Source organism: Rhineura floridana, chromosome 1 (assembly GCF_030035675.1).
Source record: "Rhineura floridana isolate rRhiFlo1 chromosome 1, rRhiFlo1.hap2, whole genome shotgun sequence".
Taxonomy (NCBI): domain Eukaryota; kingdom Metazoa; phylum Chordata; class Lepidosauria; order Squamata; family Rhineuridae; genus Rhineura; species Rhineura floridana.
Window position 1 is genome coordinate 24,615,543 of NC_084480.1, and position 24,350 is coordinate 24,639,892.

Here is a 24,350-nt window from a genome sequence, read left to right on the forward strand (position 1 = left end):
AGCAACACCTTTGGCCATTATACAGCAGACGCAAGTAACAGTCTCCCAGCCCTTTTGGCTAAAGGGTGGGGTATAAATGCCTTAAATAAATAAACACAAAAAGCAGCTACTCAGAGGAAAATTCAGCAGAGGATTAAGGGTTGTTTTCACCACTGCCATCCAATATAATCATCCCCCACTTCTTACTACAAACCAATACATGTCTACTCAGAAGTAAGCTCCATTGGGTTCAATGGTAGTTACTCCCAGCTAAGTGTGTATTGGATTGTAGCTTAGTTACAAGCTTTGAACTAACTTCAGCTATTTAATTGTTTACACATGATCAGGTGTGTAGGTGTATAAATTCCTTTAAAATGTTGTGGGTTTGGCTCTGGTAAGTTTACCACTGGCAACCTTATGTTCTTTTATTTCATTTTTTTTTTAAAAAGGGGGGGACTTTGCTTGTTTTTTTTTTTAGGCCTTCTGGATGGTTCTGAATTGCAACTCCCCAGGACCAGAGGCATAACTGGAAGTCCTATGGTTCCCTATGCCTGGTGTATTCCTTCCATGTGTTAATTTTTATTTTTTTGTTTTGGTATTGGGGCCCTACTTGTTAGCTTCTAGAGGAAACTAAAGCAGCTCACAGCAACAAATAATGCACATCCAACTCACATTTAAAGTGCATGACTTCCCCCAAAGAATCCTTGGAAGTGTAGTTTCCCCCTCGCAGTTAGAGTTCCCGCCACCCATGACAAACTACAGCATCCATCTGTGCTCCCATCTAACATCTCTGCAACACTAAGCTCCTTTCTTCCTATAATGGCCTGGCCTGAGGGCATGTAAACCCTTCTTGCCAGAAGCAAGTAAGCTAGATTAAATGTTCCCTAAAAGTGTTGAACTATGACTTGGCAGACCAGGGTTTGAATCCTCAGACAGCCATGAAGCTGACTGGGTGACCTTGGACCAGTCACTGCCTCTCAGCCTCAGAGGAAGGCAATAGTAAACCACCTCTGAATACCGCTTACCATGAAAACCCTATTCGGGACCGACGAAGGCAGTCCATTTCCATTTTGCATCCATGCTCCCTAAGCTTGTGAGAAGGAATGACCTTGTCACTTCAGCTGGACTTGGGAACACCCTCTTTTAGGTAAGATTTCTATTTTAATTTCCAATCAGAGAATTTTTTTTTTAATTGTATGCTCCAAGCAACTGTGGTTGATACTTAATGTATCATGCTTAATGACATAATTAGGGCCCACCCATGACATCACTAGGGCCCACCCCGTGATGTCACTAGAGCCCACCCCATGACATCACCAGGGCCTGCCCCGTGATGTCACTAGGGCCCATGACATTACTAGGGCCCGCCCCCGTTTTCTCAGGTTTTTGGATGGTTCCGACCTGGCAACCCTAAGTCAGAGTCATAAAGTCCTACTCAGAGTACCCACTGAAATGAGTGAACTTCAGTTAGTCATGTCTATTAACTTCAGTTGGTCTACACTGAGTAGGACTAGCCTTGAATACCTCCCATACTGCCCCTGATCCTGGAGCAATACATAGTCATCATGGCTGGTAACCACTGACAGACAAGCTAATTTGCTTTTAAAGCCATCCAGGCTGGTGGGCACCACTGGATCTTGTGGTAGTGAATTCCATAGTTGAACTACATGCTGTATGAAGAAGTAGCTTCTTTTCTCTGTCCTGAATCTCCTATTCATTGGATGACTCAGAGTTCCAGCATTATTTCATCACTAAAAACTATATACAAACCAAAACATAGTTGTCATTTGAAATTTGCACTACTGTGAATTTTCCAATGCCAAGTAATGGGCGGTATTCAAATAAATTCTTGCACTAGTGCAATGGGATTTCCCATCTCTCCTTCCCAAGCATACACCCTGTGCCATCCCCAAATCTACTCTGAAGGGTTGGGGAACCCCCCAAGCAGATTTTGTGTACAAAAATGCATAAAATAGGGTAAAGTATGCATTAAAGTATTAGTGAAAATAAACAAAAATGTGTTCTGTCAGGGGAAATAGCATGCCAAAATGTGTATATTAGGAGAAATTCACACTGGAATTCATGAGGACTTTAAAAATATCACAAACTTGTGTGGAAATGAGGAGAACTAACTTAAGACTTGAAAGATGAGAAACTCAGAGCAAAACTGACAGATTCACCTATCCCTAGATGGGAGTTGTAGTCCAGAATCTCTAGAGGGCAGCAAGCAGGGGAAAGCTGTTCTGTACCTTTACTTCAGGGTTGGGAATTTGTGGCTATGGAGTTATTGTTGGACTTCGACTCCCATCAGCACCAGCAAGCATTGTTACTGTTCAGTAATGATAAGAGTTGGAGTTCAACAATATCCAGATTCCCCAAATGTATTTTATTTGTTGCACAGAAGAAGGAATTTCAAGAGGTACAACTTTTCTCATTCCTACAACACAAGCTGCACCTGTAGAGTTTTAAACTGGCCCCTGTCATTCTGCTTTCTAACAACAGCTTGATTTGCAGCAGCTACAGAGAATACCATTTATCTGCATGTCTTTGAGAAGCTTTATCTGATCATTCCTGCCAGCTGAGCCACTGTTAAAGGCTGGTTCCAAAGTTGGCAACCCCCATGCACCAGTCAAAATTCTGCCTTCTATACAAATACTAAAGGCACAGCGAGGCTCATCCTCTTGAGTGAAAAAAGGCAAACTCCATGTTGGGAATCATGAACAATACAATTTTTAAACTTTTTTGTGGGAATACAAAAAATAAAACTGTCAGTATAATAATGCCTTTATACAAATCTGTGGTGTGACCACACTTGGAATACTGTGCACCATTTTGGTTGCCACAAAATACTGTAATTCTGGAAAAGGTGTATAAAAAGGCAAGCAAATGATCATGGGGCTGGAACAACACACCTATGACGATAGGTTGCAATGTATGGAGCCTTTTAGCTTTTTTTTAAAAAAGGCAAATAAGGAGGACATGACAGAGGTGGATAAAATTATGCATGTTGTGTAGAAAGTAGATAGGGAGAAGTTTTATCCATCCTTGTCAATTTTAGTTCTCTCAGTTTCTTATTTATCCAGTTTTAAATTCAGTTCTCCATGTCTGCAGTAATTTGCGTTTTTAAAAAAAAAATCCTCATGAAAATTCTCCAGCATTTTAGTGAAAATTTATCCTAATAAACACATTTTTATAGGCAGTTTTAACTAATGTACACATTTTTGCAAGCAATTTCTCATCATATAATGCACTTTTGTATGCTATTTTCACTCATATATCCATTTTGGGGCACACTTTCCTCTAACATATGCATTTTTGTAAACATTGTCTGGTAGGAAAACTGCATTGCAAAATTCAAATAAATGCGAATTTCGAAGGATGGCTGTGTTTCAGTTCTCATGCTGGTTTGGAAAGTGTGAATTTGATCGATTCAGCTTGAAACGTGAACTGAATTGAATTTCTCACCCATCCCTAAGTGTTTTGGAAAGTGTGAATTAAGTAGGCTTGCCTTTAAATGAGAAATGAATCAACCTTCTCTGCTACCCCTTCTCCCATCTTCCCTGACCCATGCTGGCTGGGATCCAACATTTGGAGGGCATAGAGTGAGGAACGCTGGTATAGAGAGCCGCATACCCCGAACCCCACAGCAATTGCTAAAGCCACCACAGTTCCATACTTGTAGCCACAATGATTCATTTGTGGGTCCAGGAGCAGTGAGATTTTCCAGGTCCCCTTTCCTTCCATATTGAAATACTGTTCCTGCTACTTTGTAGTCTCCGTTCCATTGGATAATAAACCTTCCATTTAGGTAATATTTTTCCGGATCCTCACTCCGTAACGCAAGGAAATTCCCTGCTTCTGCCACTTCTTCCACCTTGATGTTTCTTGCACCTTTTGGAATCAGGCCGATATCAACGTAACCTATGGAGGGGGAAAAATATTTTCCAGATTTAACAACATAATGCTAGCACACCTTGCCTAATCCCAAAAGCTATTGGTTTTAGCCCTTTGAGAATATATACAGAAGACTGATGCCATTCACATATTGCTTAAGCCAGCCATCATCGTATATTCTAAGGCTGTGCAGACACTCCTGTTTACTCTGCATCCAGTACTCTCCACTGCTGGTTTGGGAAGTGGTGTACACATGTTTGCCACTGTAATGGGAAGATCCAGATAATGGCTTAAAATATGCCTACAATGTGCTGAAATCATTTACACATGCTTAGATTTGCTTTGAAGATGCTTAAGAATTACTGAATGAGTGTATAAAGTCTGCTATAGATATATGAGTCAAACAGTAAAACAGGAGTAGTTTGAAACTGCCCCCCTTGTTTCCTCCTCCTAACTAAAGAGGTAATTTTCCTGAGAAACAACTGGAATAGACAGTGCATTGCTTTCTCATGAAGTTGAGTACAGTACAAGATAACAGCCAGCCAGTGTGCCATGTGAACTGTCAATAGGAAGGAAGAGGAAATCCATATATGATGAAGCTGACAAGCTGAGAAAGAAAGACTCTTTTGGAGTATCCAATGAGAGCCTGATTAGAAGTACCAAAAAGCAGACAAGACTATGGGAGCACACCTTCCCATAGAAGAGAAAGTGTATAAAAAGCCAAGTTTCATAGCACTCAGGGCCCCTCAAATGTTGATATTTTGGGGGGAAGAAAAAAATGGACCAGTAAAAGCAATGGATAGCAGACAAAGAACGAAGTTGAATCGATACTGCCTGTTAGGTCAATGGAATGTTTTCAAAGCAGTGCCCGCCAACAGATCCCTTTCCTATTCCCAAATAAATGTGAGAGATCTTCAGTGATTTTTATTTTATTATTTTAATTTTTTACTTTCGTTGTTCTACCATTTGTTAAAATGCTTAGAGCCCTGGTTTAGTACATCTGGTCCAATATTTACTACAGTATTCAAACAGGGAACTGCAAAAACATTTGTTATAATTAAATGGTTGAATACAACAACAAAAGGTAAAGATGTCCCCGCACTTATAGTGCGAGTCATTTCCAACTCTTAGGGTGACGTCTTGCGACGTTTATTAGGCAGACCGTATATATGGGGTGGGATTGCCAGTTCCTGCCCCGGCCTTTCTTTACCCCCCAGCATATGCCGGGTGCTCATTTTACTGACCACGGATGGATGGAAGGCTGAGTGGACCTTGACCCCTTTTACCGGAGATTTGACTTCCTCCTTTTCGTTGGAATCGAACTCTGGCCGTGAGCAGAGCTTCGGTTGCGTTACCGCCGCTTACCACTCTGCGCCAACAATAACAGATCCATTATTACTCTACATTAAAATACAAAAAAAATTCCCCATGAAACAGCAGCTTTTCAAACAGATTTATTTGGGTATAAATTATCTGCAGCTAACACACCTTATTACAAAGTCACCTTGATAGACTTATGCCTTCTGCCCTTTGATCTGTTTAGTCTTGGCCAGGTGAAACAACTTATGATTTCCAAGCAAACGTTGCATTTTTCCCAAAACCTATAGAGTGTTGGACTACAACTTGGGAGACCAGGGTTCAAATCCCCACACAGCCATGAAGCTCACTGGGTGACCTTGGGCCAGTCACTGCCTCTCAGCCTCAGAGGCAGGCAATGGTAAACCCCCTCTGAATACAGCTCACCATGAAAACCCTATTCATAGGGTCACCATAAGTCGGGACTGACTTGAACGCAGTCCATCATCATCCATCATCATGTAGCTTTTGAATAATAATAATAATAATAATAATAATATGTCCAAAGCTAATCAGCTGCAGGGTTTTTAATGCATTTTGTGTAATAGCCCTCAAGCTTCAGAGCATCTCAGCTGCTTCTAATATGGAGCTGCAGATTATACAGCAGTCCCAAGAAAGAAAGAACTGGTAATTTTTTGTATATAAACATACACATTTTGATGCTTTGGGTTGCTGTTTTTAAGAAAGGACATTTAAATAAGTTTTGCTGATGTATTTTAAGACAATAATCTTAAGGATTAGCATAACACATTCACATTAAAGTTTTTCTTTTTCAAATCCCAAAAATCCAGCCCCCATAACTAGAAATGGTATTAAAAATGTCTGAGTTAAGAGAATCTAAACTCAGTAATGTGCAAGTCCATTTGAGCAAGGAGATCTTTTCCTCAAATTTGTTTCAGTTCTCATCGGACTCAGGACAAAACATAATTATGGGTGATACCCAATTAAGTCACACTTCGAATACACCCATTGGAATCAATTGACTTAAGTTGAGGATGACTAATGTTGGATATCACCTGATGATTATTCCAGATAATGTTAATATGTCTGCAACCCAGAGAGCCAGTGTGGCAAAGTGGTTAGTGTGTTGGACTATGACCTGGGAGACCAGGGTTCAAATGCCTGCTCAGCCATGAAGCTCACTGGGTGACCTTGGGCACATCATTGCCTCTCAGCTTAACCTACCTCACTGGGTTGTTGTGAGCAGAAAATAGGGAGGGGGAGAACTATGTTTATACACCACCTTGAGCACCTTGGAGGAAAGGTTGGATATAAATGTAATAATCAGTCAAACAAACGAACCAACCCACAGAAATCCAAAGTAAAACAAATAATTTGGGACAAGAATAGGAGGGAAGAGAAGGTCTGCCGGTGGCGGAAGCTATGGGGATTATGGAGATGAACTTATCATAGTGATCTAACCTGTAGCTCAGTGGTGGAGCATCTGCTTTACATGCAGAGGGGCCCAGGTTCAATCCCGGCATCTCCAAGTAGGGTTGGATGAGAGACTCCCAGCCTGAAACTCTTGAGAACCACTGCCAGTTGGCATCTAGATGGACCAATGGTCTGACTCAGTCTAAGGCAGCTTCCTATTTGTAATGTATTGTTAGACCTTTGTCTTTATTGCCATATTGTAGTTTTACACACTGAAGTGATTTAACAACGAAACTTCTCTGAGTGCTGTTAACAATATGTAGCCCTCACGGGTTAGTTAGAATTTGATGACCCTCAGTAAGCAGGATACTTGAGAAGTGTGGAAGGGGAAAGTAATCACAGAGTATTTTTCAAATGCCAATAAATTCCGCAGCGTTAGGAGTCCATTTGAAAGAAGCTACTGTTTCTTTAAAGCAATCTTGGCCAACCTGGCACTCCCCAGGTGTTTTTGACTAAAATTGCCATTGGATTGTGTTGGCTGGGGCTGAGGGGGAGTTGCAGGTCAAAAAACATCTGGAGGGCACCAGGTTGGCAAGGGCTGCTTTAAAGGAATAAGAAGGTCTTCCCTGCAGGATTCAACAGGTGTGTCTTTGATTAGAAAATACAGAAAAATATGCTTCTCCAGCAGCATTTTAAATGAAAGCATTTTCAGAGAGGATCAGATCTACTAAGTTTTGTAGGCAGCTTTAGATCAATGATTTCTTTCCCTTATTACGATGTTCCATAGAACAGAATAATCTTTTCAGACCTACATTTGCAATAGAAATATTCTAGAAACAGAGTAACCTTTTCAGACCTACATTTGCAATGGATGGCAGCTTGCATGCATACCCCGGTTCAGAGGTTTCTGATAAATATGTCCACAGTCTTTATAGCTTAAGTACAGCCTCTGACTGCTATCACAACATGGTTTTACACAGTCACAGTGAATCGACAGAACAGTAGAGCAGTTGGAAGCCCACAGATAAAAGAAGGTGCCCGGCATGACAAAACTAAAATCATCAACACTCCGCTCTCCTTTTAATATAAGCACAGACCAGAATAAAAGCCTCACTTAATCTTAGAAAATTAAGCACTAGATATAAAAATGCTTCTGGCTTCACCAAGAGCTTTTCCCAATAGTGTCTCATCTCAAAGATTTCTGCTTTCCTCCTTATTTCCCCGCACGAGGCCTAGTAAGGAAAAATGGAAAGTTCTTAAAAAGTTGAACAGAAGCTTTTCACAGGGTAAACAAAAGGAAAAACAAAAAAGAGCCTTGTGGCATCACAGAGAGATATTTATTGCAGCATTAGATTTTGTGGACTAAAGCCCACTTCTCAAAACTGTCCACAAATGCTGATGTCATAATACATCCTCTCACAGTGCAATCCTAGGAACAGAGGAAGCTCCTTGATATCAAGACAGACAATTAGTCTATTATTAAGCAGCGGTAACACAGCCGAAGCTCTGCTCACGGCTGGAGTTCGATTCCAACGGAAGGAGGAAGTCAAATCTCCAGTAAAAGGGGTTGAAGTCCACTCAGCCTTCCATCCATCCGTGGTCGGTAAAATGAGTACCTGGCCTATGCTGGGGGATAAAGAAAGGCCAGGGAAGGAACTGGCAATCCCACCCCATATATACGGTCTGCCTAATAAACGTCACAAGATGTCATCCTAAGAGTCGGGAACAACTCGCACTACAAGTGCGGGGACACCTTTACCTTTATCTACACTGACTGGCAGTGGCTCTCCAGGATCTCAGACACGGTTCTCTCCCAGCCCTACCTGGAATTACTGGAGATCTGTACGCAAAGCAGATGCTCTGTTAGTGAGCTACAGCCCTTCCTCCTGAGCTCTGGCCCTTCCTATGCATAGAAGCATAGAATAGTAGAGTTGGAAGGGGCCTATAAGGCCAGCAAGTCCAACCCCTTGCTCAATGCAGGAATCCAAATCAAAGCATTCCCGACAGATGGCTGTCCAGCTGCCTCTTGAATGCCTCCAGTGTCAGAGAGCCCACTGCTTCTCTAGGCAATTGGTTCCATTGTCGTATGGCTCTAATAGGAAGTTTTTCCTGATGTCCAGTTGAAATCTGGCTTCCTGCAACTTGAGCCCATTACTCCATGTCCTGCACTCTGGGATGATCAAGAAGAGATCCCGGCCCTCCTCTGTGTGACAACCTTTCATGTACTTGAAGAGTGCTCTCATATCTCCCCTCAGTCTTCTCTTCTCGCATGACGACTCAGAAGTCAGTTCCCAAATGGGCTTATTCCCAGGTAAGTGCTTATAAGACTGAAGCTTTAGTCTGGTGCCCTAAGACTCTGTTATTTTTGCTGCAATGGACTAACATGGTTACCCCTCTTGAAGATGTTTTCAGACGGTAATGGGGGCACGTATTCAAGGAGGCTGAGTCATGTAGCCCAGCTCTATGTAACCTGGCAACCATATTTATTGTCCTATTGATCAAAGCAGATCCAGTACATCCTCCTTAATAAATTCAATAAATATTACATTCAGTATTGCCTCATGTCCCTTGCCTCCTTGTACAGGTTCACTTTCCCTTTTTTGATGGCAGAGTGCTGGAGTCTTGTAGTATATTCTGGAAGCAAGCAAGCATCACTTCCCATATCAACCCAAACACTCCTCTGGCTCTTTGTAATTTCCCTTGATAGCTCAAAACCTTTTGCTCCCTGAGATGGACAAGATTCCCACCACCACCACTAATGCAATGTCAGGGTGGCCACTTATGCAATCCCCAAAAAGGAGAGCAGGCGGGCAGGGGAGGAGGGCATAAAGATATGTTGAGATGTCATTCATTTCATTGGCGATCACTTGTGGCCGAGTAAGATTGTCTTCCAAGATAAAGTCTTTAACGGTGGGTCCGTAAGTGACTGTGGAGGCCAATTCTGGATCCACACAGCCTCCCACAGTGAGGACGTAAGTTTCCAGATGGAAGATGGTCACGATGTGGATTTGCTTGACGTGCCTTCCGCTTAGCTCATTTGTCCCTTTCACCCTGTACTCGTGCTTCTTCAAAGTCCATAGCACCTTTGATAATGGCCGACCTCCAATTGGGACGCTCATGGGCCAAGGCTCATGGGATGTAATTTATATGTATACATGCATATTTAGAAATAATTACTAACATTTAAATTTAAATATATCTCACTATTATGAAGAAGACTGACCACGTGACCCAGGTGCCTGCCTGCTCAGTCTGCTGTCCGGGTGCTCACTGTTGATAGGCAGCTCCAAGGCTCCTGCTCTCCTCTCTTATGGTTCTTTATCATTCCGCCTGACGGACCAGACAGTCCTTCACATAGTCATCTCCTTGAAACAGATGGCTATCCTCTGAATCAGAGCTTGGAAAAGTTAGTTTTTAAAACTACAACTCCCATCAGTCCCAGCCAGCATGGCCACTGGAGTGGGCTGATGGGAGTTGTAGTCCAAAAAACTAACTTTTCCAAGCTCTGCCTCTGATAGCGTTCAAATAGTGGACTGGCTTCTATAACACATGGCCACTGTATTTGATGTATGAAAGCCAACCAGACTGATAACTGAACCTTACTTCAATCAATCAATCATTTATTACAGTCAAAGACCAGCATTATAAAATATTAAAACTATAAAAACATACCAACAGTATACAAAGAAAGAAACAAACAGATGCCACATGAGATAATATGACTCTAATGGTGTTGAATAAATACCCTAGTGGGCAATAAGGCCCCAAAAGGTTAGCTATTATTATTATTATTCCATCATCACTCTCTGACAGGTAACTGCTGATACACAAAATCTTGCCACCCTATGGGTTCCAATCTGAGAGTAAATATTCTAAAGGAAATGCATCAGATCTCCCTGGGATTTTTTGAAGAATTGGGGTGATAAGATCAAGTCGGGAGTCCCAATAAAAAGGACAATACAGCAGCACATATGCCACAGTTTCCACATCTCCCGTGTCATAGGGGCATAAGCGCTCTTGAACTGGAACCTTGTTAAATCTGCCTTCTAAAAGTGCAGACGGTAAAGCATTGCACCTAGCAAGCGTGAAAGCTTTTCTATATTTAGGGATTGACAAATCTGTCATATAATTTGTTGTTGTGAACACTCTTGCATTACCTTACTTCAACACTTGCAGAACCTTACTTCAACACTGGCAAAGAGAGAGCATCTACCACCACCACTGAAGGCAGCAGGCACAACTGTATCCTTCGGCAACTCTCCAGGACTCCCTGCCCCGCAATGTCTGCCACCTGAGGAAGCTGCTTCACTCTGCCTAATGTAAGAGCTGGCCTTGCTGGTTTGACTGGTTTTATTGCCCTACTCTGGCAAGGAGAACTGACATATTCCACAAGATCATCAGGGCCCACTGGTCAGGCCTCTGTTGCTCATTATCAAATGCCAAGAAAAACCTAGGGAAAGAGCCTTGAAGAAGAGACTGATAACTACAATATTATATGAGTAGCAATGGCTCCAAATATTGGCCCTTTCTAGCTGCAGATGTGGGCTATTAGGTGTAAGCTACAGGCAGTGACTTTCGGTACAGTTATGCACTCCCATTCACACTAAAACATGCACCAGCCGGTTCAATAGGGTTTGATGGACATCATGATGTGCATTGACATGTACATGCCAATTTACATTGGCAATGCACACAGAAAATAGAAAGGAACCTCTCTTTTGATTGGGATGACTGAAATTAAAAACTTAAGGTCATCACAGAATGAGAGTATGTACAAACATAATATAAAAGCAGGAACCATAGCGTTCTCTTCTCTCACAGGGCAAGTCTTTGAAATTTAAATTATAGATACCGGTACTTTCATGGTTCATCAGTGCTATCCTTTTTCCATATCCAGGTGAGCTATACAAGTTCATTTTTTAAAATACAGCATGCATATGTGCATGGAATGCTAAATGACTGTTTTCAGTTCAATATTCACATGCTGCATTTTTTCAAAAAGGCACATCATCACTTTAAAAAGAGGGGGTGGTGAAACAGGTGTCAGCCAGCCAGTGCTGTGCACGCCACCTTTTTTCCTGAGCTCAATCTGGAAAGAAAATGGATTGTTTGAACAGAACATGGTGAGTGTACTACTAGAGTGGTCACTTCACTCAAATAATGCTATGCCTGTATGTACTTTCAGGTGAATGTAATTTTGACATAGCAGTAAAACAGATGTGGGATTTTTAATGCTCTCCTGTCAGGTTTTTATTGCAGTTTGCCAAAGGAGAGAAGCAAAACATGAATGCACTTTTTCAGAAACTGATTTTAGTTTGAGTCCTAAATCCACTGATTTAGAAGTAAGCTCCATGGAAATCAATGGAACTGACTAGTAGATGCCTTTAGGACTGCAGTACCAGGCATTAGTCGCTGGTGGTCTGAGAGCTACACTAACAAAACAAAACAAAATATGAAGGACATAAAAAAGAAGCAGGGTTTGCTTGCCTCAGAAACGTACAAGATCACAAGAAATCTAGACATTAAGAAGCACCACTGGCATTTAGCCCAATGAAAAATGGGATCAGCCCTCACTTTTGTTTTAACAGTGAGCCTGATTAAAAGTTTTGATAAACTCAAAATCTTGCTAATTTCTTTGCCACTTTTTAATTTGTCCAAATAAAGCCATTGCTTTGATGTTACTTTTGGATTGTTTCTAATGAAGTGGTTCCCAAACGTTTCCCCCCCATGGACCACATGAAAATTGCTGATGGTCTTTGCGGACCACTTAATGATTTTTCTGCTTGTTGTAGCAATTGTAATGCACTGTGCTAGATGCTGTGTGATTTTTAGTTTAGTTTTATACCTTCTTTTATTTCTTATATTATATCTTATTATATTGCAATTTGCATTCCGTAATACAATAAAAGAAAGAAAAGAAATAATAAAAATACAATTAAAATAGTTATGAATATTTAATGTGGACATGCAGAGGACCACCTGAATGAGGCTTGTGGACACAGTTTTGGAACCTCTGCTCTAATGGATTGATGTGGCTGCTTGTAACTGATGGGAACTCTAGACAATGCTTGCAGCAAGGTTCAAATATTTGCTCTTTGATATAAGGGAGTTGTAAATATAGATCTATGGGAGTTGTAGTCCTCTTACATCCAGGCCCTGCTGGTGGCCTTCCCATGGACATCTGACCGGCCACTGCAAGAACAGGATACTGGACTAGATGGGCAGTATTTCAGAATCTGATTTTGGTTTGAGTCCTAAATCCAGATTTAGAAGTAAGCTTCACTGAAATCAATGGCCTGATCCAGCAAGTTCTTCCGATGTTCTTATATTTTAAATAAAACTGCAAAAAGCAAGCATCGGATTGGATCTGAGGGTTCCCTTTCTTTGATGGAAGGGGTTTTTCTCCAACAGAAGGCCTATAAGTAGGGTTGCCATATTGCCCGGTTAGCCGGGTTTTACCCGGATTCTATGCATGCCACCCGGCGCCCAGCTAGCCCCTTAGGCGGCCCGGATTCTCAGCTTTAATTTAAAAAAAAATTAAGTTCCTAGGTGGTCTGGTTCTCGAGATATACATAAAAACGTCAGCCGCCTCCCCGACTGTTAAATCTTTCTTTAAACAGTACTGTATACAGTACTATAGCACTTCGTAGCTTTAACCCCGCCCATTCAGCATTGCAGCCAATCAGAGAAGCCAGGATTGTTTCAGTTTCATTGACCTGAGGCAGTGTCTAGAAAACAAAATGGTGGTGTGTTCCCCCCCCCCGTTTATCTGAAAATCTCATAAATTGGGTAAGTATATACATTTCAGTTTTTTTCCCTCTTGTGTGCAGGAGTCAGATCTTGGGCAGTGTTTTGAAAACCTTCCCAATGCTTGCTTTTGTAAAAGCAGTGCTAATCCCATATGCCCAGAATTCAATAGGACTTACTTTTGAGTAGATATGGTTATGAATGTGTTAAAAATCAATGGGATTTTGGAGTGAATGTAAAAAAGAATTGTGTTTGTGTTCTAACTCTTTCTACCCCCTTCTCCAGTCCTATTTTAAAGCAAGTAGGCAGGGCTTACTTAGGTATTACAGTTTTTATTCTGTAGGAAAGTAATACTGATTTTTTTAAAACTAATACTGATTTTTCTGCAATGACCAACTGGTTTGACAATAAACTATTATATGGGCTGTATGTATTTATACATCTGCAGTGTGTGCGTGTGTGTGTATGGAGTGTTTCCAACACCCCTGTGAGGTAGGGTTGAAAACCAAGGCAGCTCACAACAAGAAATAAAGCCATTTAAAATCCAATAACCATAAAAACAAGTATGAACAGTTGCATAACAGCGTAAAGTGGCATGATTCGGAATTTTGGGTTGTGTGAATGAAGTTGCTTATCACTTGAGGTTGCATTTCTGTCCCTGTTTGAGTAAGCCCCACAGAATACACTGGGACCTGCTTCTGAATAAATAAACCTAGGATTGCACTATAAATATCTTTACAGTTTGTGTAAATAATAAATATATTTGATAGTCATGCTTATATAAATATTTCTTCATTTATCATATTTTTGGTTTTTGGTTAGGAATCCTGACTGGTTGTGAGATGCTTAGTTTTCTGCTTTACTCATAGGAATCTTGTTGTGGTTGGTATGGTATTACATTTAGGAAAGTGTTACTGCCTTCTGTGGTTTTTTTTCTATTTGCATTTCACTTATCTTTAACCTCACTCCGTTACAGCCATAGAAGCAACAGCAGCATATGCAAGATAATTAACTCCCATTAGTGATAAGAGCAAGAATTTATAATTATTATTTCAATTAAAACAAGAGGTTTATCAATACTTTGAAGATGACCAGATAATTATTTTCTTTCTGAGCCCAGGACTGGGTCTTTCATGATGCCCGGTGTGTGTGGGGGAGCAGGAGAATAGTCGATAAGACAGACATCCTGGCATTGGTAATCTAATTAGCAAGGTATGTGTGGAGTTGTTGCACACTTCCAGGCCCAGTTTCATTTTGAGTATGGAGGTGGAACCTGTGTAGATGTAGTTGATCAAAGGGAGAAGAAATTTTGAGTTAAGCAAAGCTCTGCTTTTATAAAACATAAGAAACATACAGATACTTTGAATGTCTGAGTGCCTGCACCAGTGGAATACTGGAGGAACTTGTAAGCTTGCTGCAACAGTATTTAGAACTGAGCATGTGGTGTGAAAGACTCCTTTTCCTAACATTTTGGCTTCTTGTTTTTCTCCACCCACCACATCTTTGAAATATATCGTATATGGTTAACCGTACTGCTGCCCTGACTTACTTTATGTTTGTTGTTATTTTGTGTTTTTATTATGTTTTTATATTGATTGTGTATTTTTATTGTTTTTATTATATTTGTAAGCTGTGCTGAGCTCTGTTTTTAACAGCAAAGGGGCAGCATATAAATTCTCTTAATCAATCAATAAATACTCCATAGTGTTGGAAACTAGAGTCTAGGCATTTAAGGCTGAAAATGTTGCTTTTAAAAAAAAGATTTCTCACATCTTTCCCCAGCTTTTGGTGGTAATTCCTAGGCACGAAAACAAAACAACTGGACAATCCAAATATTAATATGCAGGTATTTGCATAATATGCAAATAATATGCAGATATTTGCATAATATGCAAATACTTTACATAATATGCAAATTAACCTGCCCAGATTTGTGGAACTGGAATATGGCAACCCTACCTATAAGGAAGTGGACCTTTGGCTCCAACTGTATCTTTTTATGCCTTCAGAATGATGAGAGGTATAGGTACTCTTGAGCACAGAATAAGTGCATCTGGTTGAAATACGGATGAGGAAGAATAGGGTATGATGATCTTCGGCCTTTCCTAAGCAGCAGTTCTGATCTCATGACTAAATACTCATATTTTCTAGGCAGCTTTCATTGTGTCTGAAATTTCTTCTTCTTTGACTGATTCATTATAAGGGTTGCCACTTTCCCCTCCTGTTGTCTGTTGAAATAGCTGCTGCAGTGCTGTGGAAAAGGCATTATTTACCTACTCCTTCACTTTGATTGAATCCTATCTTCACAGTCTGGCAAGAGGAACCATCTCCCAGGCAAACTCCACACTGATCTTCAGTAGCATTGGAATCCATTTCATAGTCACAGCCGACAGTCTAAAAGAAAACATTTTTCAGAGTACATGGTGTATTCATAATATACTGAATCAGTGACAATTTCACCTTTTGCTTACAAGGCAGTTATTTAGAATAGGAAAACGACATAATTTCAAAGTTCATGTCACATTTCCACAAAGAAGAACTTAGATATGGTTTTAAATAACAGCTCCATACACAGAAACAGATTATGAATAGGATGCTGTGGAGTATCTATCACTGTAACATCTAATACATTACAGAATGAGAATATGTAGCTGCCTTATACTGGGTCAGATCCTTAATACATCTAACTGAGTATTGATACTCCCATGTAAATGGGCAAGAGATTGCAACCAATCCATTTGGATCCTACAAGATCTCCAATTGGAAATGTGATGGGATGCAATCCCAACCCAATATCTATGAGCACCCTCTGTTCTACCACCTCCCCAGCTCCCAGACCCTCACCCACCTTCCCCCAAACCAGGGAATGGGTTTTGGGGATATTGCTTGTTAAAACTATCAAGAACTTAAGGGCAGGGCCGGTCCCAAAGGGTGGCCAGGTCGGGCCCTGGCCGAGAGCCCCTGGAGCCACAGAGGCCAGAGGGTCCTCTCAATAGGATGAGGGAGGACGAGGGAGCTTCTTCCACCTGCCCGTCTCTCCTATCTTTTGAGGCTGCGTGGGCTGCGTGCGCAGGACTGCCATTAAGCAAGATGGCAGCCAAGGTTTCCCTAAGGGGCAAAAGCCTCCGACGCCATCTTGATTGATGGCAGCAATGCACACGCATAGCAGCCCGCGCAGCTGCAAAAGACAAGAGAGACAGACCCAGCAAACCGGTGGGCAGAAGAAGTCCCTCCCTGTGAGAGACAGATAGGTGTGTGTGTGTGCATGCACGTGTGTATGCCGGGGTCTGGGGCAAGCTGGTGCCCAAGGGCCCCGGCATGTCTGGAGCCGGCCCTGCTTAAGGGAAAGCACTAGTATTTAAGAATATACCCCTGACAGCCTTTTGAGCTCTACAAAGTGTTCAGAGAAGGAAACATACCCAATACCTTACACATGCCATTAATACAGATGTCTCTGCTGTTGTTTCCTTCAAAGCAAGGTGTACCGTCGATAACAGCATCAAGCATTTTCTCTGAAAAGTGGTTGTTTGTAGGACGGCATTGTAGCTCACAAGGATTAGCTGAAGGGAAACCCAAAAATCCAAAAAGTTGTTTCAGTTTTAAAAAAAACCACACATTTCAAAGTACAATTGTAAGGCTGTAGTGTAAACAAACAATGTTATATATTAGAGCAGTGGTTCCCGAACCTTTTTTTTCCCCCATGGACCACCTGAAAATTGCTAAAGGTCTTGATGGACCAGTTAATGATATTTCTGTTAGATGCTGTTAGATTTTTAATTGTATTTTTATTGCTTATTTTATTTCTCATATTGGTTGTATTGCACTCCATAGAATTCATATTGTAATACAATAAAATACAACAGAAGAAATAAAAGGAGTAAAATACAATTAAAATATGAGCATTTAATGCAGACATGCCACGGACCACCTGAATGAAGCTTGCAGACCACTGATGGTCCACAATCAGTTTGGGAACCGCTGTGTTAGAGGTTAAAAACTGTTTGTTTTTAAAACTAAGTACCTTGGCTATAGATGATAGCCACTATCTCCCATTAACCAATGTTTGTGCAGGAATCTGAGCACAAAAGCTAGATGGATCTTTGCTCCAACCATCAGCTCATAGGTAGACCATCTGCTTTGCATGCAGAAAGTTCCAGATTCAATCCTGGGCATCTCCAGGTGAGACAAAACCCTGCCGGAAATCTTGAGAGATTTGCTGCCATTCAGTGTCCACATTAATGAGCTAGGTGGACCAATGGCTGACTCAGAATAAGGCAGCTTCCTGCATTCCTATGCAGCTCACACCCGTGGGCTACAAGACTAGCATGGGGAGCCCCACACAAGCCATTTCAGCTCCCAACACCACCATAAGATCTTGCAATATTTACAAAATCCTTTTAATGCCTTTGGAAACGGTCTCATTCTGTTTATTCTCAGCAGCGTTCTTACTAAATGAAAGTCTGGTATTTACAATACATTTGAGGTTTACTTGTGGCAATGTTGCATAGAAAGTGAAGTGGAGAGGAGGAATATTATTGACAGGAGCAGACTAAACATTAAAAAAATTCCTGCTTGCTTTTCCTACTTTGAAGGATGGTGGTGGCGGGATCACTAACGAGAGCATGTTATAAACAGGTTTTCTTTGTGTTGTTTGGCTGGGGGCGGTTTAGTTCAATAGTCAATTGTAAGCATTTGACACGCTGGTATTTATGCCCTTGCTTCCTTCAGGAAGTACAGAGAAGGTTACCTGGTACTTCTAGGCTTTGACTGGGCTGAGACTGGCTAAGCTGTTATTATCTTGATAATTAGCTTTAATTATTGTTCTTTGAACATTGCATATATTTGAATGATTCAACAATTGCAAATGAGGAATGCCACAGTGTTCTTCCTGTAGAAGAAGTAGCAGACTTTCAGATATCAGAGTAATTTCCTGGACAACATTTGTGACGCTTAGAATTAAAGGGATATATATATATATAGTTGAAAAAATAAAGAAAAAACCTGTTACTACAAAGAAATAAAATCGTACATGCTGTTGTAGCCATTGTGGAGCCACATGAGGCTTGCACTCACAGGCCCTATCTTTCACTGACTAGAAAGGAAGAGAAGGGAGGAAGGAGAGGAGCCAAGCCTGCATAAACAAACTAGCAAGTCATTTAAAGAGGGAATCAGGACCCCAGTATCTTCTGGAACGCCCCTCCTGATATGAATCTACTCGAACCCTTGGATCTTCTTCTAGGGCCTTTCTCCAGGTCCCTCCTTTGAAGGAAGCTCGGAGGGTGGTGACAAGAGAGAGGGCCTTTTCAGTTGTTGCTTTCCATCTGTGGAATATGCTCCCCAGTGAGATCCACCTGGCACCATCATTGACAGGTAAATATGTCCCTTTTCTCTCGGGCATTTGATAGATTGAGATGATGTTTCATTTTTAATATGCTGCCAAACTTTCCCACAGCTTTGTGTGGATGCTATTGCTATTGTTATATCAATATTTTAAAAGGAAATATTGATGTTTTGAAGGAAATATCAATAAACTGTCATTCTTACTATTGATGTTTTGGAGGCAGATTTTTTTAAAAAAAGTCCATTTTCAAATATAGCTGTGGAAATTCGCTACATTAAAATCCAATCCTGAGCAATTGAGAATAAATGAATTAATGGAAAATTCAGTACCAAATCCGAATCGGGCAGAATTCTAGCACATCCTTAACTTAAACTCATGTGAGATTTATACAGCTCTATTTTCATTGAAACTGTGATCTAAAGTCACACAGATGCAGACAGCAGGTCTTCCTTATCTGTGCACATCACAACCAGACTAACAATTCTTAAAAGTCTGGGCTCAAAGAACCCTTCAGTCCCGCAACATGTATCAACTGAAAGAACAACTGGACATAAGAATATAATGAACATTTTGGCTTTTTGGAAACTTGTTCCTTCTTAGTTTTTCCCACTTTTCTCAATTGCCATTAAATATGGAACTCTCTAGAGATTATCACAGCAGGTCCAAAGAGTTGTTCCTGGTACAAATCTCCTCTTTTGATGCCTGCTCAGTGAATCTGTCAGCCATTCTAGCAGAGGATATGGAAGATTGACTTGCATATGAGCTTTAGAAGTTCCCAAATTCTTCTCTAGCTGGAGACTTCCCAGCTTACCCCTCCTTTGAAAAGCTATTTCTGGAGAAACTGGGGCTCTGTGTGTTTGTAAGGGAACTGCTTTGAAAACCTGGGAAAACAGGGAGTGAAGGACCTTCTTACCCCATTAAATTCTTAATAGCTGATTAAGGTTAAGGCACGTATGAAGCTCAGTATGGGGTGGCTAGACATTGTCCTGCCACATGCCTGAAGATAAAGGATCTGGTACAAATTGTATTGGATTTTTTTGTATTTAGCTCTAGGATCCATTACCTTGAGCTCCTTATTGTTGGGATTAGTTATAACTTTCCGCTAAGCAAAATTTTGTTCACACTGGCCTGAACAGATTAATATGTAGCATTTACAACTGTGAAATTTGTAAAATTGGCTTCAGGGAAATGGAAGACGCTTACGGTTTCAAATGATAATATATGGTAATGCATGTCACTTTCTTGTAATGGTATAATTTTTAATCACATTTTGGCATGGCTGAATGCATTTTGTATGCACCTTTTTTGTTGTTGTTGTTCTTATTGCCCTGTGTATGCGAATGGCCTGATTAGCTATTGGGCAATAAACCTGTTGCTGTTGCTTTTCCCCAAAAAGCATCCAGCAAGAGATAGACTTACTTACACACACACACACACACCCCTTGAGAGCAGTTTTCCTGGGGGACAGGTTTTCAAAGCAGCTCTTTCATAAACTGACAGGATGTGCATGCTCTTCTATAAGGCAAAGTGAGGCATTGGCCTCAGGCAGCTGATTCTGGGTGTTGTGAAAGGGTAGCAAAGGATTATTCAATTAATTATTCTTGTATTTTTACTGCCAAGGAGGAGCAGAGGCATTTGTGGAATTTCTGCTTTGGGCGCCAAAACAATTTGACCTGTCTTGGGTACTATGCACCCTGATGTTGGGGTAGAAGGGACAAATCTGTCATTTCAGTTCTCCCAGTTTTCCAATTTTACATTCAGTTCTCCACATTTCCGCAACAATTTGTGAATTATTTTTAGTGACCTCGTGAAAATTTGTCAGCATTTTAGTGTGAATTTCTCCTAATAAACATATTTTATTTGCAATGTTGACTAATATGCATGTTTTTGCAAGCAATTTTCCCTGACATAATGAATATTTGTATGTTATTTTCACTAATATATACCTTTTAACGCAATCTTTATCCTAGTATATGCATTTTTGTACACATTGTTTGGTTAGAGAACTGCACTGTAAATTTCAGAGAAGTGCAAATTTCAAAGGATAGCTGTGTTTCCGTTTGCCTATTGGTTTGGAAAGTGTGAATTAGGTAGTTTCTCACTGAAATGCAAACATAGGGATGCCTCAGGTAGCAAAATGTCATGGGCAAGCCCTGATAGATTATGTGTGAGCCTGGTCCCATCCTCACATGTGTTTCACTGAATGCACTTCTGAGTGATGGAACAGGGCTATTACAGCAGTCAATCAGAACTGCAGTTAATGAATTATACAGAAGTTCATATTCTCTCACACAGAGAGAAAATTAACAAATTAGGGAGAACACCTTGAACAGGTAAGAGTACCCATCTAATCAAGAACAAGTTTTTCAATTCAAATGTTTTTGAATTTCACAAACTTCCAAATGTTTGGGGCAAACGCTTACAGTCAAAATCCAAATGTCAAAACTTCACCAGATGACGCCTGAAATTCATTCTCATATTTAATAATGGGTAATTTTAAAAACTTATTCCCAATATTTATAGACTGCTTTTCACCACACAAAACGGTTTACACCACCATCAATAAAACAATCCATCAATCAAAATAATACAATATTTTAAACAATCAAAAACTACAGGTGGAAACAGAGGTTCAATAAATAAGCTTAGTGCAACTTACTTAAGCCTACCTGTGTTATAAACTGGAATCCACTGATAGAATTCATTTTTGTAGGCGACTGTATCAAATTCACTGCACTGCATTTGACGGAAGTTTGGCGTAGCCCTGCGGCACAGCTTAATGTTACACATGCGATAGCGTTTCCTCTCACCAGTGCAATACTTCCCTCCAAACTGTGGTCTAAAAGTGACATAAGTGGTTTTGAAAATAAGAACTGATTTATTACATGTATATTCTGCCTTTCCTCCAAGGAGCCCATGGCAGCATATATGGCTTCCCTCCTTTATCTTTATAACAACCCTGGAAAATAGATTAAGCTAAGAATTACTGATGCTGTGTGTGGATTCGAACCTGGGCCTTCCCTGTCTGACACTCTAACCCAGGAGAACCAGCGGTCCTCCAGACAAAAGAGGAAGCACATTTGCATAAAATTAACATAAGCTAATTTATATGTATAAGTGCAAATTTAGAAATAATTGCTATAATTTAAATAGAAGTACAATCAATCTTCATTATAATAGGGAATACTATGATCAGGTGTCCTGTGTGTCTGCTCAGTCTGCTGTCCAGGTGCTAACTGTTGATTTATATCACGCCCTTCCTCCCAGCAGGAGCCCAGGGTGGCAAAGCACTAAAAACACTTTAAAACATCATAAAAACAGCATTCCTTCCTTAGGGTTCTTTATCTGTAAGCCAAAATTGGACTGATTGTTGTTGTTATGTGCCTTCAAGCCGATCACGACTTATGGCGACCCTATGAAACAGTGATCTCCAAGAGCATCTGTCATGAACCACCCTGTTCAGATTGTTGGCATTAGGCCGTACTGCCTGAGGATGTTTTCATCAGGTCTGGAAAGTTACAAGCATGTGTCTTGAGAAGCAGTCTTATCTGCCATGCCTGGCCTGAGAGAGCAGACTTTCAAGGTCAGACAGGTTGTCATGGTAACGGGAGATAACAGCTGGGAAAGTTGTAACAGCCTGCTGTTGGTTCTTCTGGTCTTCTGCATCATGCCTCTGAGCTGAGAGGTTGGCCTACTTTTGTGTTTACTTTTGGAGAGAGATGTGCTGTAGAGCTAGGGGGGGGGGAAACTGCTGAAAAGCCTTAATGTCTTAATAAAGACTCTTACATGATTTAAATGCTCTGAAGAAGTTTCTTGCTCAACTTAACTCCAACGTAATGTATGCTGTTTCACGCAACAACGCACACACGCCAACACAGATCTTGTAAGTTCAGGTCTGTGGCTTCCTTTATGGAATCAATCCATCTCTTGCTTGACCTTCCTCTTTTTCTACTCCCTTCTGTTTTTCCCAGCATTATTGTCTTTTCTAGTGAATCATGTCTTCTCACTATGTGTCCAAAGTGAACTGAGTATCCAAAATTGGACTGGAGAGCCCTTAAAATAGAGAATTCCTTCAAATAAGGGCTGTTGTCTATACAGTAGCCCACCCTATTTCTGAATTAACAATCAGTCCCACAGAAGAGAGTTAATTCTAAGTAGCATATTCACAGCATAGATTATCATTTATTTATTCTTACAATATATTTAGATCCCAATGTGCTCAATTGGAGAGGTCCATGATGACTTATAAAATACATGAAAATACCATTTTAAACAATGAAAGTTTTTTTTTAAAAAAAACTTGCAATATAGTGAATAAAAGCAGCAGAATATAATGCACCAATGTGCTCCCGCAACTCCAAACCACTCCAGAAAGTCTTAGCTAATCTATGGAAGTTTGCAAGAGAATCGCTCAAGCACACTTCCATGGAAAGGGAGTTCCAAACAGAGGTGCCACGACAGAGAAGGCCTGAGATATTGGAATACTGTGTACCGTTCTGAACACCTTAAAAAAGATATTGTAGCATTGGAAAAGGTTTGGAAAAGGGCAAAATGATAAAAGAGATGGAGCAATTTCCTTATGAGGAAAGGTTGCAGCTTTGGGGGCTTTTTGGTTTACAGGAAAGTAGAGTAAGAGGTGACATGACAGAAGTGTGTAAAGTTATACATGGCATAGAGAATGTAGATAGAGAATTTTTTCTCCCTCTCTCATAACACTAAAACGTGTGGACATCCAATGAAGATGAATGTTGGAAGATTCAGGACAGACAAAAGAAAGTTCTTTTTCATGAAGTGCACAGCTAAACTATGGAATTCACTCCCCCAAGAGGCAGTGACGGCCACCAAATTGGATGGAGGATAAAACTATCAATGGCTACTAGCCACAGTGGCTATTCTCTACCTCTATGGTTGCAGGCAGTATGCTTCTGAATACTAGTTGCTAAAAACTGCAGGATGGGACAGTGATTTTGTACTCAGGTCCTGGTTGCAGGCTTCCCATGGGCATCTGGCTGGCTGCACTGTGAGAACAAGATGCTAAACTAGATGGGCCCATCTAGAGGAGATCCTAACTTGGGGTCCCCTGTTCCTTGAAGAAATGAAATAGGATGGCTAGACCTCGTTAGAATGTAAGAAGAGCCTACAGGATCAGACTAATGGCCCATCTATTAGAATAGTTAATTCTAATGTATAGAGGAAACATATTACTAGAACTAGGGATGAGTGAGAAATTCATTTCAGTTTGCATTTTGAGCCGAATCCATCAAATTTGCATTTTTTAAAACACGAGAACTAAAACACAGCCATCCTTCAAAATGTGCACTTATTCAAACTTTGCAATGCAGTTTGCCAACCAGCCAGTCCCAGTGTTTACAAAAACATCTAAGTGAGGGGAAAGTGTGCACAAAAATGAATATATGAGTTACAATAACATACAGATATGATAAGAAATTGCTTGCAAAAATGTGTACATTACTCAAAACTACCAACAAAAATGTGTTAGGAGAAATTCACATAGAAATGCTGGAGATTTTTTAAAGAAAAATCCACACTTTGCTGCAGAAATGTGGAGAACGAAATTTAAGACTGGAAAAAATTAGAAACTGCGAGAACCAAAATGGTCAGATCTATGCATCCCTATTGGGAACATTCGTTTAGATCA

At 40.6% G+C, this 24,350-nt stretch overlaps 1 protein-coding gene across 4 annotated transcripts in view; it reads right to left on the minus strand.

Annotated features, from left to right (window-relative positions):
* ADAMTS12 (ADAM metallopeptidase with thrombospondin type 1 motif 12) overlaps positions 1-24,350 on the minus strand; it is a 248,924-nt gene that overhangs the window by 48,856 nt on the left and 175,718 nt on the right. For all 4 annotated transcript variants that reach the window (XM_061615943.1, XM_061615952.1, XM_061615934.1 and 1 more), the window contains 4 exons: positions 21,361-21,530; positions 16,777-16,910; positions 15,624-15,744; positions 3,656-3,900 (listed from right to left, as the gene is read on the minus strand). In XM_061615943.1, coding sequence (XP_061471927.1) covers positions 3,656-3,900; positions 15,624-15,744; positions 16,777-16,910; positions 21,361-21,530 — 670 coding nt within the window. The remainder of the gene's footprint in view (positions 1-3,655; positions 3,901-15,623; positions 15,745-16,776; positions 16,911-21,360; positions 21,531-24,350) is intronic.